The sequence below is a fragment of the Astyanax mexicanus genome, chromosome 21 (assembly GCF_023375975.1).
Source record: "Astyanax mexicanus isolate ESR-SI-001 chromosome 21, AstMex3_surface, whole genome shotgun sequence".
Taxonomy (NCBI): Eukaryota; Metazoa; Chordata; class Actinopteri; order Characiformes; family Acestrorhamphidae; genus Astyanax; species Astyanax mexicanus.
In genome coordinates, this window is record NC_064428.1 from 27,257,487 (window position 1) to 27,273,100 (window position 15,614).

Below are 15,614 nucleotides of genomic sequence, written 5' to 3' on the forward strand. Positions count from 1 at the left end.
GCTTAATCCCTGTCTGGGAAACCAGCCCACAGTGTATATATATACACTTACCATCAACAATTAGTTGCATCTAGAAGCAAGTGTTGGATTGCAGTGCTATTCAGAAGGAAGATAAAGGTTACTAGGAACAATATATTATTAAACATTTCGAATTATATGAGTTATAATGTAAAATAGCTATATGTGCAGATAAATGCAGGTTAAATAAATGAAGGATGGGCTCTAATGTTATAAGCATAATCTCCTGTATCCCCTTTTTCTCTGTAGCTTATTTCATTGTGCTGCCTTGTTGCAGTGCACAACTTGGCCAAGATTATGTGTGTGTGTGTGTGTGTGTGTGAGTGTCCTTTTAGTCTGCAGGGATTGGACTCGTGTGCTTGTTAATGGTTCTTTTGATGGGGCTGCCTTCTCTGGCTGAATGCAGGCCTTGTCTTAGCTGTGCGTTTTCTCTGTTCAAACGGTTTGTGTCCCCGTGCTTTATTTATTTGCCATGAGATATTTTTTCTGCTCACTGTGACCTCCCATGTGTGGCACTATCTTGTTTTTCTTACCATGTGTGGCGCTAGCTTGTTTTTCTTATTTTCTGTGAATTCTGCTTTGTTGTGTGATTAACTTGCCCACTGTATGTGGTACGGAATGCAGATTTGCTATATGTGTAAGATGAGGTGTGTGTGTTCGTGTTAGGGTGGGCGATATTGTGAAAATAATTATGTTATTTAATATAAAAAAATTTAATGATTTTCAATTACGATTTCGATGTTTTGTTCTTGAGTACTTTTTAATAAAAACAAAAAAAAGAGCTCTTTAATCTTACATACTGCTTTCATATTAAATATGGTGTAAACATAATGTCCTTGTATTTAAGGAAAAGATATAAAAATCACTGCCACATAAGAGTTCTATTTTCTGAGATTCATGCTGGCAAGATGTGCAGTCTTCGCATCAAAACAGTATTTGATTAATCAAATGCAGCGGTCTAAAGCGCTGCCACTATGAGCAGAAGGTTGCAGGTTCGAACCCCCGCTCATGCAGCTTTGCCATCAAGCTGCCGGCGCTCAGAGGGAGCACAATTGGCCCTTCTCCCTCTGGATGGGTAGATAGCGCCCTCTCCCCACATGACTCCTAGGGTGATGTCCACAACAATGGGCGTCTGTGAGCTGATGTACCGGAACCGAGCCGCTGCACTTTCCTCCAAGCGTGCTGGGTGCTCAGCAATGCTGCATCAGCAGCAGCTCGAAAAAGAAGCGGTGGCTGACTTCACATATATCGGAGGAAGCATGTGTTAGTCTTCACCCTCCTGGTGTGTTGGGGCATTACTAGTCATGGAGGGAGTCCTAATGAGTGGGTTAGGTAATTGGCCGTGTAAATTGGGGAGAAAATGGGGGGGAAAAAAAAGTGTCAATTTCAAGTCAGCAGCTTGTAACGCAGAAATCATTCAGTCATTCAGTCATTTATCAAAATAACAATTCATTAATCATAATAAAGCATAGTATGTGCATAGTATTTAAATAGGTAAATAACCTCTACATCCATGTGTAGGTGCACCTTACTGCTGCAGAATTCACTAATAAACAGGAGTGATTGTAATGCTTTGTATGGTATTCTCAACTGGCCTCTCTTTGTGTGAAAAAAAATAGTTATCTCGTATTGAATTAAATGAAAACCCCCACTCACCTAAACATTCCCAGCAACACTGTGTGAATTTGGAACTGTGATTGGATAAAATGCTTCCAAAGCACATTAAAATGCATTCTAATTGGTTGGAAGACTCACAAACTGCAGTCTCCTGCAGTTTCATTATACTAGTGGCTGCTCTATTAACAGTTAACTGTTAATTTAACAAATGATACGTCTCGCTAATCCTGTGTGTATATTATTACAGTGCCCTGTTTAAATATTGCTTATCCATGCATATGAATAGAAGGTGTTCTTTTTTTAATGCCCCCTGTTGTAACTAAGTGCTGCAGTTAGAAGTTCAGTTGAAGGTTCCCGAGTACAGTACAGCGCTGCTGAGTAAATCCACATTAAAGTTGGCACTTTCTGATTCAAACAGTCCCTTTTGACTAGGCATACCCAACATGCACAGCTCTCTGCATACATTATGCAGCTCACTGTAGCTGTAGAGCAACACAGTATGGGCATTATACTTCTGCTTTTTGAGATTGCTGTTGCGATATGTAGATTGTTTCCTTTCACCAGTTATTTATTGTATTTGACTGGTGAAATCTTTGTACTGAATAAGATACAGTATCGCCCCAGACAGTATTGTATAATGATCACTGATATAATGACAGTGGAATAACATAAAGCATTCATATCGTTTTTGAAGATAACAAAAGTTGAATTAATCATAGTTTGGGAAATGATTCTCTTTTAATTGGATGTTGTTGTGAGCAGTATCTACAAGTATTTAAACTTTCAGTTATATTGAGATCTGTCACTATTGATACATTTTAATTGAGATTACATGTTTATTGTTCAGTCTTAGGCTAATGCATTTGGTATTTTGCATGTGCATGTATTTTGCATTTGTCTGTGGTGATTTTGGTACAAGCATGTTTTTAAACTGTCAATGTCAGTGAAAAGTTAGGCATACATACACTGCATATACACTTTGTCTACAGTGCCTTACTTATCAGAAAATGAGCTTTCAATGTTTGAGTAATTTTCCACTCTCTCTCTCTCTCTCTCTCTCTCTTTCTCTCTCTCTCTCTCTCTCTCTCTCTCTCTCTGTAGCAGTGAGATTGCAGGAACTTACTGAAGCGAAAAAACACAGACCAATAAACAATTAGTGAATAAAGTGTCTATGTTCAGTTGCTTGTCTCCGTTAGCAGAGGTGAGGAAAGTTCGTCCAGCAGCTCCAGTAAAAGCTCTCTTGAGGGCTTGTTACACTTGTTGTCAGTTTGGTTCCTCTGTTCTAATGAAGATTAGTCGCAGTGCTTGTTTTCTTTCCTTCATGAATGTGGTAAGCTCTGTAGACTTAAAAGTTTCTGACTATATGTGTTTGGTTGTTAGAGTTTACGTGAGGCATATTTTGCTGACATATAACTTATATAGCTAAATCTGATAAAAAATCTTTTTTTTTGTTTGTTTACAGACAGAACTGCCCTTGATGCACACACTTCCTTCCAAAGTGACCTGCTTCTGTCCCTGACCTGAGTGTGTGTAAGCCATACAAGCAACCCTGACTGACCTCTGACCTCGAAACCTGGACCTGGACTTTACCTGGGCTTGGTGGCCATGTCTAGCCCCAGCAGCAGTCCAGAGAGAGATGGTGGGGTGGTGGGCTCAGTGCAGCTGGAGAATCTGTCCTCTCCTGCAGGTCTTGAGACGGACCCCCCTTCTGTAGGCAGCCCTGTGCTCAGTCCAGACTCCAGTTCCCACGATGCCGCACTATCTGCACCAGCAGCCTCTCCGGCTGACTCCGAAAATCTCAGTCCAGATGAACTGGAGCTGCTGGCTAAGCTGGAGGAACAGAACAGGTATGTGATCATGCACAGTATCATGCAGAGTATTGCCATAGTAGTAGACTTATAATGTACATAAACATTTTGCTAATAGCAGTCAGCATCGAATACAGTCTAACTATCAGCAGTTTGTGGTTATTGACTGGCACCTAGAATAGCAGCTGTTGCCATGTGGTGTTTAATAATAGATTAATAAGCTTTCACACTCTTGCATAGCTTCCTTAACATCTGAGCGGATGTTATGCAAATATGCACAGAGTGCACCATGCAGGGTTATCCATGCAAGACCTTACATATAAATCCAACTTATTCTGCCACAGATATCGCTGGCAAGTAGGCAGCACAAGCGGCACTAGCATTAAAAATAATAATAAACTCTATAATACCTTAGTGTCATGTTCTTTATATATCTACCATATATCAATTTTAGGTTCCATCTTTAATGGTGCAACACACAGCACCAGGCTGCATCATTTCAGGTGCAAAAGAAAAAAAAAGCTAATTTCAGCTACTCATCACAGAGGAATTTAGGAATTGACAATAATAATTAATTGCTGCATCACTTACCCCCTTTTTGAAGAAATACAATGTTAACTAAAGTCCAGCAGTTAAGTTGGACTGGTCCACTTATATCACATCAGCCCTGCCCATGTTCTTGAGGGGTTGTCCCAATTCTTAGAGGGAGGATTTCACCCCTTCCCTTTGTAACTCTATTCCAAGGGAAAGGGCTACACTCGAAAACAAGGGATAAGGGTACAAATTAAAAATGGGATTGGGCCTTAGAGTACGTGTACAGTGTACAGCTTGTATAGCAGTAGAGATTTACTCAGCTGAAGCAGTAAACATGTCCAAATTGTGCCCAATTTTGTCACGGTCCCTCCCTGGTATCATGTGACTCATGTGATTGGAGTTATGAAGTCTCATGTGTGAATTGGATGCAGTGTTGTGAAATTTGTTGTTTTCACTACTTTTAAAAGCTGAAAAAAAGTAAAAACTAGATCTGATTCATTCTGTACTGAAGTATATTTACAAGGATTCATGCAAATACAATTGAAATATAGTGATAAAATTAATAGTAAACAAAATTAAATGAAGCTCTGCAAAAAGGTGCCAGTATACTCATATTGTATAAATCATTAAGCATGATTTCTGCCACACTTTAGGCTACTCGAGGCCGACTCCAAGTCCATGCGATCTATGAGCGGCTCCCGCAGAAACAGTGGCTCCTCACTGGTGTCCAGCTCCTCCGCCTCCTCCAACCTCTCCCACCTGGAGGAGGACACCTGGATCCTCTGGGGGCGCATCGTCAATGAGTGGGACGAGTGGAGGCGCAAGAAAGACAAACTGCTTAAGGTGAGGCCATGTTAATCGCTTTTTATGATCTTATTGTTTTTGTGGACTGAGCTTCACTGTTACTTAACCTGGATATAACATGTAGTCAAGTTGTAGTGGTCTGTGTGCAGGACATTTAAATAAGTGTCCAGCTTAAAAATGATACACTTTCAAGCAGGACTATGTTGTTTGTTGTTGCTACTTGAAAGTAGTTAGACTGGCTTCTGTTGGTCCACATCACAGCTTTTGCTTTAGAGGACGAGCAAGATGAGTGTGTATAATGTAAACACATGTAAACTTGCTGCGGTCAAACTGGAATGCAATTGAAACAGAGCTGTCTTTCACAATTTAGATGCATTTCAGGTGCAGTGTCTTCTGTTTGACCTCCAAATTGTCCTTCAGTCATTTGAAGGGTTAGGGTTAGGATTGTGAAGCTTGTCCAATCTAGTAACAGTTGCAATTAAAGAACACAGTTATGTAAATTAGTAATATTAAGCAATGTAGGCTTGTATAAATACAATTACAAATCATGTCTTACCTGTTCATTTGCAGAGTTGGTACTAAAGTGGTACTCTGAAGTAATTTTCTTCTTTCTATTGTATTCTCTAATCTATTCTCTACTCCCAGGAGCTGATCAGGAAGGGCATCCCACATCATTTTCGGGCAATAGTGTGGCAGCTGCTGGGAAACGCCACAGACATGCCAGTAAAGAACCAGTACTCTGAGTTACTGAAGATGTCCTCGCCCTGCGAGAAGCTCATCCGCAGAGACATCGCCCGCACCTACCCTGAGCACGACTTCTTCAAGGGCCAGGACAGTTTGGGCCAGGAGGTCCTCTTCAATGTCATGAAGGTGAGAGAGAAAATGATAGAGAAAGAGATTGATACGTGTTTACATTTAACCCCTTTTTTTTTGGAAATAAATTCCTTTAATTTTTCCCAAAATCAACAGTGCACCTTGTGTATGAACTCTACCAGTCTGGATGTAAGGAGCAGTAAAGCCACTCTGCTGAAGTCCAGCATTAAAAAGGGTTTCAGTGAAGTTTCTCCAGCGCTGAGACTGAGTTGTGCAGCATTAGCATAATGTGGCTGGCTAACACTGCTAACTGGGACTGGCTAACAGTGGCTAGCGCTCATGTTTGGTCAAAATAGTGGAATTCTAAGCTTACTGTTAATAAACGGAAACGCTTTACTCACCCAAATAAAGGGTTTTCAGGAGAGAAATTTGTGTAGATTAATATCCAGTGCTTCCGTGAATAGTATCGCTTAATGTGCCTTGTAATCTGGTGTGCCTTATCTATTAAAATAGGCCAGACATTCATTGATCGTGCACCTAATAATCCGCTATCTGAGAAATACAATATATATGGTCTAAATTTTACATGCTATAGAATTTCCTGATGGACAACCAATAGAAAATGCTTTAAATTGACTTATATTAAAAGTTTTAGAGGTACATGGATGTTACTGTACATTAACAAAATATTTTCTTTAAACATATGCAGGCTTCTCTGTATACAATTTTTGTGCTGTTTGATTTTAGCAAGCAAATTGTGCATGTTTAAATAATATATATTTTGCTAAAAAAATGCTTAATCTGTTTTGATCTATACATTTGTCAGTATAAAAACACAATTTGTTTTTATGTTATTGTCACAGGCATATTCTCTAGTAGATCGTGAGGTGGGATACTGTCAAGGCAGTGCCTTCATTGTTGGACTACTTCTTATGCAGGTAAGATTATGCACTGTCTATAATCTATAAAACAAAACCAATCATTATAGTTTGCTATAAGCCTGTGTGTGTGTCTTTTGTGTGTTTTGTCTTCTCAGATGCCAGAAGAAGAGGCATTCTGTGTGTTTGTGCGGCTCATGCAGGAGTACCGGCTCAGAGAGCTCTTCAAACCCAGTATGGCAGAGCTGGGCCTCTGCATATATCAGTTTGAATACCTGCTTCAGGTAATACGTACACACATACTGCTTATTAGACATATGAAGTAGAGACACTGATATAGCATTGACACAGCAGTGCTGCTGGAGTTTTTAAACACCTCTGTGCCACTGCTGGACTGATAATTCTAGTTCACCAAGCAGAAATATCCAGCCAACAGCATCCTGTGGGGGACTAGATGATAACCAACACAAACTGTGGAGCAACAGATGAGCTCTGGTCTCTGATTTAATATCTACAAGGTAGAGCAGCTAGCTAGGTGTGTGTTATAGAGTGGAGAGTGAGTGAACATGGAGTTTAAAAACTCCAGCAGCATTATAGGACTACAAAGTGCTTCTAAATGATTAGTGAAGTTAAGAAAATAAAAATGGATGTAGAAACAATGAGCTGGTTGTGGCTGATCTGTAAATCGCTACCTGCAGTATATGCATTTATGTATAGCCTTTTACCTGGTTAGTATCTTCCAAACAATATTTCTAAAATTGATATTATGGGTGTGCCATATTGTATCGTACGTGATAATATCGCCAAAAAATTTGAATATTGTGAACGATATTATACCCTGATATATCGTGCCATATCACCCACCCCTAATTATCACATCAGGGTACTACTTTTTTGTCATTTTTAGCAAAACAAAAAATCACATTGTTCTCATTTCCCATTATATATCTACTAGAGACAGATTATATATTTCCAGTATTATTTAATTTTTTATTTACTTTAATCTTGGGTATATGGAGATATTTGGAGCGCATTATTAGTATCATGACATTCTGGATCATCATTGACTTCTGTTACAAATCTGATAAAAAAATGTTAATATCTTCTGATAGTAAGAATAAATTATAAGAGCACTGCACTGTATGATAATGATAATGACATATATTTGTCCACTAGGTGGCAGCAGATATTCAGTGCAGCTAAATATTGCTGGTCATATCAAACCAATTTCTCTGAACCCTGAACTTTTTTACCTCTCTTTTTCTAAAATGTTGTACTTCTCTCACTCTCTTTCTCTCTCTGTTTCTCTCTCTATCTCTCTACCTCTGTCTCTCTCTATCTATTTTTAAAAACAGGAGCAGTTGCCAGAGCTGAACGTCCATTTCCGCTCCCAGAGTTTCCACACCTCCATGTATGCTTCATCATGGTTCCTCACACTCTTCCTCACCTTCTTGCCTCTGCCCATAGCAACACGCATCTTTGATATCTTCATGTATGAGGTACATACAGCTGAGTGTGTGACTGAAGAAGGTCTGTAATTGCTTGTTGCTAAAATGAAACTGGTGTACATGCACGTTTGCAGGAGTGTGGGGTCTGTGGGTGTATGTGGGTGTGCGTGTGTGTGTGTGTGGGTATGTATTTGCACTGATTGAGAATAAATGTGATTAAATGTGTGTGCTTGCGTATTTATTGATAAAAGCGTACTTGTGTTCTGTCCTCAGGGTTTGGAGATCATATTCCGGGTGGGAATAGCTATTTTGCAGTATAACCAGACGGACCTCATACAGCTGGACATGGAAGGAATGTCACAGGTTAGAGAACAAAAAAAACACTTTTCTTCTTTCTCTTTCTCTTTTTCTCACTGTCTCTCACTCACAACCACACACACTCCCACACTATCTTCCCCAGTTGCATGTTTGATTCAGTACTACTAATTTACATTTTGTCACGGTTGAAATGAAACATTGTACCTGCAGAATGCTGTTAGTACAACCCCAAATCAGACAAATTTGGATAGGATGGAAAATGCAAATTAACAAAAGCTGCAGTGTTTCTTCCATTTATGTTGACTTCCATTACATGCATTTGTGCATTTCAGGCCTGCAGCTTTAAAAAAAAATGTTGTGATGGAGGCAAATTAGGGCTGGTAATGAGGTTTTAAAAAAAAACTACTCAATAAATATTGTGATTTCGAACATGTGATGTCAACAGCTGATTGTAATCATAATTGGGTACAAAGACAAAATCCATGAAGGGCTGAGATTTTAAAGAGCAGAGGATCTCCACTTTTTGACAAATGCGTGAGGTAATTATTGAAATGTTTAAAAACAATGTTCCTCAAAAAAAGATTGGAAGGAATTTTTCCTTCTATAGTGCATAATACTATTAAACATCATTAAATAATTCTGAAATCTGTAAGAATTTTAGTACGTAAAGGGCAAGGGCACATGCCTAAATTCTGATCTTCGATCCATCAGACAGCACTGCATCAAGAACCCTTATTTAACAAAACAAGGTATTACTTTATCAATCCAGGTAAACCTTTTATACAAATCACTTAAAACTTTATTGCGCAAAACAGAAGCATTATGTTAACCATGTCCAAAAGTGGCGTCGTCTTCTCTGGCCTGGAGGCATCTGTGATTGACCAGTACACAGTAGAAATTTGTATTAGGGTCAGATTAATCAGTATTTCACATTCTTTTTTGGAAAAACTGAACATGGTGAGCTCTAAAACAAAGATTGTGATGCTGATTTAGACTGTTATCAGCAACTAGAGCCAAAAGTTCATGTTGTCTTAAAACAACAGATCCTTCTTTTCAGACTACTTCTTTTTCAAAAGTATTTTTCAACTAGAGAAGACAAATGTAAAACCACATGCTGCACACATTACAAAGCATGGCTGTGGAAGAAGAGGATACCGGTAATGGAGGGGCCTGACTGCAGTTCTGACCTCTTAAAAATGCAACCACAACTTCAAGATGTGTTAGCAAAAAGAATGGGACGAAATAACTGAAATGAAAGTGAAACTCTTCATTATTTGGTGTCCTTATTACCTAAAATGCCTAAAATACAGGAATGGATGGATTTTCTAATTTGGGGTTGTATAAAAACAAACAAGAAACTGTCTAATGGGGTAAATACAGATTCTGATTTAGCCAAAAAAAACTGCAAAAAAGGTGATATAATTTTAAAATATTACTATTCAACTATTTGTAGTTTGAAGATTTTAATCATACACATTACAGTTAAGATTTTATTTTTTATTTTTTATTTTGATTATTTTTTACTCAGTGTTTATCCACTCACTGTACATATTTAAAATTGTAGCAATAATGTAATATAACGTGTCATAATCATCTTGCAGCATTTCCAGAAGGTGATCCCTCACCAGTTCGACAGCTGTCCTGATAAACTCATCTTCCGAGCCTACCAAGTTAAATACAACCCCAAGAAGATGAAAAAGTGAGTGATGGGAAGATGATAGAGGAGAGAAAAGATTAATAGCAACAAATCACAAAGCAACAAGCAATAAACCATCTGCATTGGTGTTCTGTGTGCAACATGATTTTACTAATCTGTGTATCTAAATGTCTCATTGTCGACTACAGACTGGAGAAAGAATATACCACAATCAAGAACAAAGAGATGGAGGAACAGATAGAAATTAAGGTAGGTATTTGGATGTAAGACATATGGAAGATATTGAATGGAAGGCAAACACTAAAAAAGTGATAAATATACCGTACTTTTATTCTTACTTATCTTAAATAGAGACTACGAACAGAGAACAGGCTGCTGAAACAGAGAATTGAGACACTGGAGAAGGTGAGAGCTTCTGTGCATCTGTGATCCAGTACCAGTGCCTTACTGTATGTACACTGATACATGCTTTTTACTCCCTTTGGGTCAGTTTCCCAGACAGCTATTAAGCCTAGTCATAGACTATACAGCATTTTCAATAAAGATTTTCCAATGAATTGAAGATATAGTATATGACAAAGCTTAATCCCTGTCTTGGAAACTGTCCCTTTTATGTACGATAATTAACACATCCCTTTTAAAAGGTGTACCTATGTGTACTGCATGATTACGTGAGTTTACCTTTCATCTAGCTAGGAATTTTAACAAACATAAAGTGAAATTCCCACTCACCAAAATCAGCAGGTGAAGAGACTCTGGATTTTGAATCTTGCTGACTACGCCAATTAGAGTAGTAGAGTTGTTTCCTTTTGCCAAGAAGTCATGTTATAATTTGTGAGGCGAGGGTTAAGGAATCTGTTTTAATGTGTTTTTTTTTTCCAAAGTCATGTCCATATGGCAGTAGTTATGTTTTATATTGTTTTTCTTTAGTTTTCACTATATACACATTAAAAAAAGCTGCAGTAACATTGCAGTAACCATCACATGACTTAACGAGGCTAGAGGTACAGTGAGGTAAAGATAGACAGAGTGAGATCAAACTACTTCTTAACTTGGGGACAAAAAACTAGTGTTGCCCAGCAAAGTGCTGAAAAATCATTGAGGAGCTTAAACTAATTTAGCATTTATATTTATTGTGTTTCACACCGAACATTGCATTTTTTTTTGTCCATATTGTACATCCGTATTAAATGCTGACCAAAAATGAGCCTTAAGTGATGTACATTTGTGTATTCTGTGGCCAGTGTTTAAGTTCTATTAATGAGATTAGCTCATTGTGTCTTCTTCCAAATGAAGATTTAAAGTTCAGGTCCTGTTCTGTACTTTTAGCTGTCCTTAACTTTTGTCTGGGGTTTTTTTTTTTCAATCTTTTCTCTCTCTATTTGTCTGTTTCGGCCCGGGCTTCTATCTTGTTTGATTTATATGTTCTACTCTTTACCTAAACCTTCAATTTGTTCCCCTCCTTCTCACTCATTATTTATATGTGATTTTCTGCCTGTATCCTCTGCCTTTCCGTCTTTCCCCCTTTTTTCTCTTCCTTCCTTCTATTCTCCCACTGTTGGGGTGTTGTAGGAGAGTGCTGCACTGGCAGACAGGTTGATCCAGGTAAAGTACTGCCATTATTAAACCTGCGGCTTACCTGCCTTCTTTTATTTATTTTTTTTTTAGAACTCACTTTCCCTCTCACCCGTTTGACCCTCAGTTTACTTCCCATCTCCCCCACTCACACTGCCTTTTACATTGTTCCTGAGAATGGACCCAGTGCATGAGGATATGTCGTCTATTTGTTTTGCTGCCGCTTTGACTGATTTGATCCATCATTCCTCGCACCTGTGGACGCACGCATTGCACAAGGCTAGAATGATGGCAGAAATATGTCTTGTGGATTTATTAATTTTATTAATTTTTTGAAGTTAACACATGACCAGTAATTACCACAGGCTTGCATGCAGAATATAGAAGTGCAGGTGTGCCTCTGGGTTCAATTGTAGGTCCACTGATGTTTTCAGGTTTGTGCATTGTGCAATATATGAAAGATCTGTTTTGTTTGATAATGACTGTAATGCTTGGAAATGCAGTCATTATGTACATTAGCATGCAATTTCGTTGTGCAACCTCTTCACCAATGACAGAAATATTAAAAATCACACACTAAAGAATCCTCTCTTACTGGTACTGTAGGGTCAGGTAACGCGAGCACAGGAAGCAGAAGAGAATTATGTGATCAAACGGGAATTAGCCGTGGTGCGGCAGCAGTGCACAACAGCCAGCGAAAGCTTGGAGAAAGCACAGGACACTATACGGGAACTGCAGCAACACGCGGTAAGACCTTGTTTATGTTTCTGTCTAGTTTATTTATTAATCGAATTGGACCACCATTAAATCCCTGCTAGAACAATTCAGCTTAAGACCAGCTTTTGCTTTTGGATGGTCTAAACTTTTTAAAAGAGGTGGGCCAGAATTGTTTTGGAGTATTATTAGAGGAAACATTTTAGTTAAAAATGATCGGCCAATCATATATTCACTTAACTTGTTCATAGTGACAGCTTTATTGTAAGTTCCAGAGGTAACAGAACTGGCTATTATTATATTATATTATATTGTTGTATTATTTCACTTGTTTTCGTCTAGATGAATGAAGGTACTTTTGAGTAAAAGTTCATGCATAAAACCAAAGTGTGCAGATTACTGAATGCAGGTAGGCAGTAAAACCACATCATGGAGACTTGATGTGAGATAAGGCACTTATGTAATGTAGGCCACGCCACAGTCTAGAAGCAGGTTTGCAGAACTCTCATTTTGCAGATATGTTACAATGGGAGGGACATTAGATGTGTTATTAACAAGTTCATGGTTTGTGTTATAGCTTGCTTGTCAGTTAACGCATCTTTTTAGCACCCTATGAACTAGGGGATTTCGCTTATGGTACAGGTGTCAAAGTGTGTGATTGGATGTGTGAAAGAGAGAGAGTGAGAGAGAGGGAGAGTGAGAGAGTGAGAGATGTATCACTCTGTAAGCCACGTTGGTTCAGAAGTTGGATGTAGCTATAAATTGTGAGATCCTGACTCTATCCTGGATACAAAACAAGATACGTTTGGGCATGGAGGCAAACAGCTTTTGTATGGGATTCTGTGAAACATTTGGCCACAGATGCTGCAGCTGGGCCTGTAGATCCTGCACACTCGTAGGTTGCCAAAACTGATGACCCAGCTAGTTTTAAATCTTTAGTTCCACCAAGATGTTATAGTTCTAGGTTGTAGCAGCCCATGTTCCTATCCTGCTTCTTTCAGTCTGATCTGAAATTCTTTCAACTGGGCAAAATGTCTTTGAGGGCATTGTGAGGCAAGTCTAGCAGTGACCGATCTCTCACTAAAAGGTACACTACCAAAAAGTAGCCTGTGAGAGCTTTTTTTTTTTACAGCAATAGAGAGGGAAACACTTTTACAATGTCATCTTGTGGCAAGGCTCAGTGTCTAACCAAACCACACCTGCAACCATTTATGTATCTGTCTGAGTTTTGTAGCCATCCATATGCATGATATTTGAGTGTCATTAAGTGTAGCTGATGCAAGAAAAGGCTAGAAGAAAATGCCAAAGCGTTTTCTGGTGGCCACTTCCTCAGTTTGTAATGTAATTAAGAAGTGGCTCTTAAGTAGAACAGCAGAGGTCATATTGTGGTCTGTGACCACAAAATCTTTTTAGAGGGAACTGCTGGATAGGTTTTCTAACCCCCGTTTGACTGCGAAAGACCTTCAGATCTTTTGCAGAATAGTGGTCCACCGGTGTTTCTACTGAAACATGATTCCTGGACTTATATGACCTTCATCAAGAAGTCATCGGAAGAAATCAGCTTTGGGCTGGTCTCTCAGGATTTTATCAGATTTTAAGGGCAAAACGGTTGGGGGTGATTCCCTTGTGTTGAATTTTTATTTGTTATCCATTCCTACCAACACAGTGTGCAGTATGTAGTCCAAAGATGGATGCAGGCAAAAAAGGCCATCACTAGGCTGGAAAAATAAAAGTCAAAACAAGAGCTGCAAGAGAGGTGGCAGAAACATTTGGCGTAGCCAAATCAACTGTGTGCTACCTTTATTAAAAAAAAAAAGTAAAGGAGTGATATAAAACTCAAATGAAAACAAATTTGAGTAGCATTGGACATATGGCAACATCTGGTGACTGTTTCCTATACTGTTAATTTGTAATGTACTGGTAAATAATGGTACATCCAACAATCAAAACATCCTGCCAAAGTTTCTCTAAGAGAATTTAAAATGTATTAATTGCATTGCTTTTATCTTTGTTGTGTGAGTCGAATAATTTTATTTTAGTGGTATTGCTGCTGACCACCAAATGTCTGATATTATGACATGTAGCGGAGTAACGATGCACGCTGCTCACGATTCGGTTCAAATACTATACTTTTTTCCATTTTTGGTGACTAATTTACTTTAATTCATCTTATTTTTTTTAGGTATTATCCAAAATCTATTGCTCCTTTTGGCATGGAAACCCTGGGGGGCTGCCGTCAAAACTTGTGGCACAACTGCCCGTGATGCACATGGGGTCCTTACAGGGCATTTTAAGTAATATTGTATTTTTATAGACACAGCAAAATAGTGTGATTATTGGGTGGAAAATACCTCAGTTATGAATAATCAACTATTATTCTATTCAACTATTATTTTAATTAATAAACTGACACGTTTTTTTTGTACTTGTACTTGTTTTGTAGCTGTATGTGTTGGTTAGTTGACTCAGTGTATATATGTGTGTGTGTGTGTGTGTATTTAAATACACATTTAGAAAGAAAGAGGAAAGAGGACTGATCTGCAGTTCACTGTGAGCATCAGATAATTCATTTTACAGAAGAGGACAGAACGTACATTGCAGTATAATGCTCCCAATTCTGAGTAAATGCCTTTCTGTACCCGTATATTTGCTCTAAATCAGTTCATCGTGGGTTTTCATTCTGAGCAAAGGGGGCCACAGTGGTTGGCAAGAAATGACAGACACCTATACAGTTGCGTGTGTGAATTGTAGTCCCCCTCAGCTTTCATAGAAGCTCATTTTGGTAGACAGAGAATACGGACTTTCATTGATGTCTCATGCTCGGAGGTGGGGGTTCGTCATTCTTCTTTCAAGTGGAGCGTTGATTCCAGTGACTCTATTGTAGTGTTAACCTTTTGACACTGCGCTGACAGGCAGGCCTACACAGAAAGAGAGGGCAGAGTGTGTAAATGTCTGTGTGTGTGTGTGTGTGTGTGAGAGAAAGAGAAATGACTGAAATATGAATGGTGAGGTGAGTGGAAAAGATGGAGGGAGGTGAAGAAAGAGAAGTCTAGGTCCGTGAGAACACAACGCTAGCGCTAGGCCACAGCTTTCCCACCAGGCCACAGTCTTACAACATGCACAGTGTGTCAGGCCACACACACTCGCTAGCACGAGCACACACTGCTGATCATGCTAATGCTAACAAAGGGGTCTGGTTTCCCTAAAGCCAAAAGCACAGCAGAGAGAGAGAAGCTCACAATAAGGCAGTTGAGCGAGTATCAGTTTGAACACCCATACTGACAGCGTGATGAACTTCACACAACAAGGCTTTCGGGAAATCGGGTTTGGCCAGCAGGGACCTGTTTTCAGTCAGGGGTGCATTTCCCAAAAGCAAAAAGCTTTTAAGCTTATCTTCAGCAGTCACTGAAGTTATTAGAGGACAAACCAT

General features: G+C 39.0%; 1 protein-coding gene across 2 annotated transcripts in view; it reads left to right on the forward strand.

Moving 5' to 3' along the window:
• Positions 1–15,614, forward strand: part of evi5l (ecotropic viral integration site 5 like) — a 47,540-nt gene that overhangs the window by 11,606 nt on the left and 20,320 nt on the right. Inside the window, exons 2-13 of one of the 2 annotated variants that reach the window (XM_007253128.4) lie at positions 3,098–3,482; positions 4,631–4,820; positions 5,427–5,651; positions 6,458–6,532; positions 6,631–6,756; positions 7,828–7,971; positions 8,194–8,283; positions 9,840–9,937; positions 10,084–10,144; positions 10,247–10,300; positions 11,468–11,500; positions 12,077–12,217. In XM_007253128.4, coding sequence (XP_007253190.2) covers positions 3,241–3,482; positions 4,631–4,820; positions 5,427–5,651; positions 6,458–6,532; positions 6,631–6,756; positions 7,828–7,971; positions 8,194–8,283; positions 9,840–9,937; positions 10,084–10,144; positions 10,247–10,300; positions 11,468–11,500; positions 12,077–12,217 — 1,479 coding nt within the window. In that variant the 5' untranslated portion in view covers positions 3,098–3,240. The remainder of the gene's footprint in view (positions 1–3,097; positions 3,483–4,630; positions 4,821–5,426; positions 5,652–6,457; positions 6,533–6,630; positions 6,757–7,827; positions 7,972–8,193; positions 8,284–9,839; positions 9,938–10,083; positions 10,145–10,246; positions 10,301–11,467; positions 11,501–12,076; positions 12,218–15,614) is intronic. The other variant, XM_007253129.4, reaches the window with a different exon arrangement.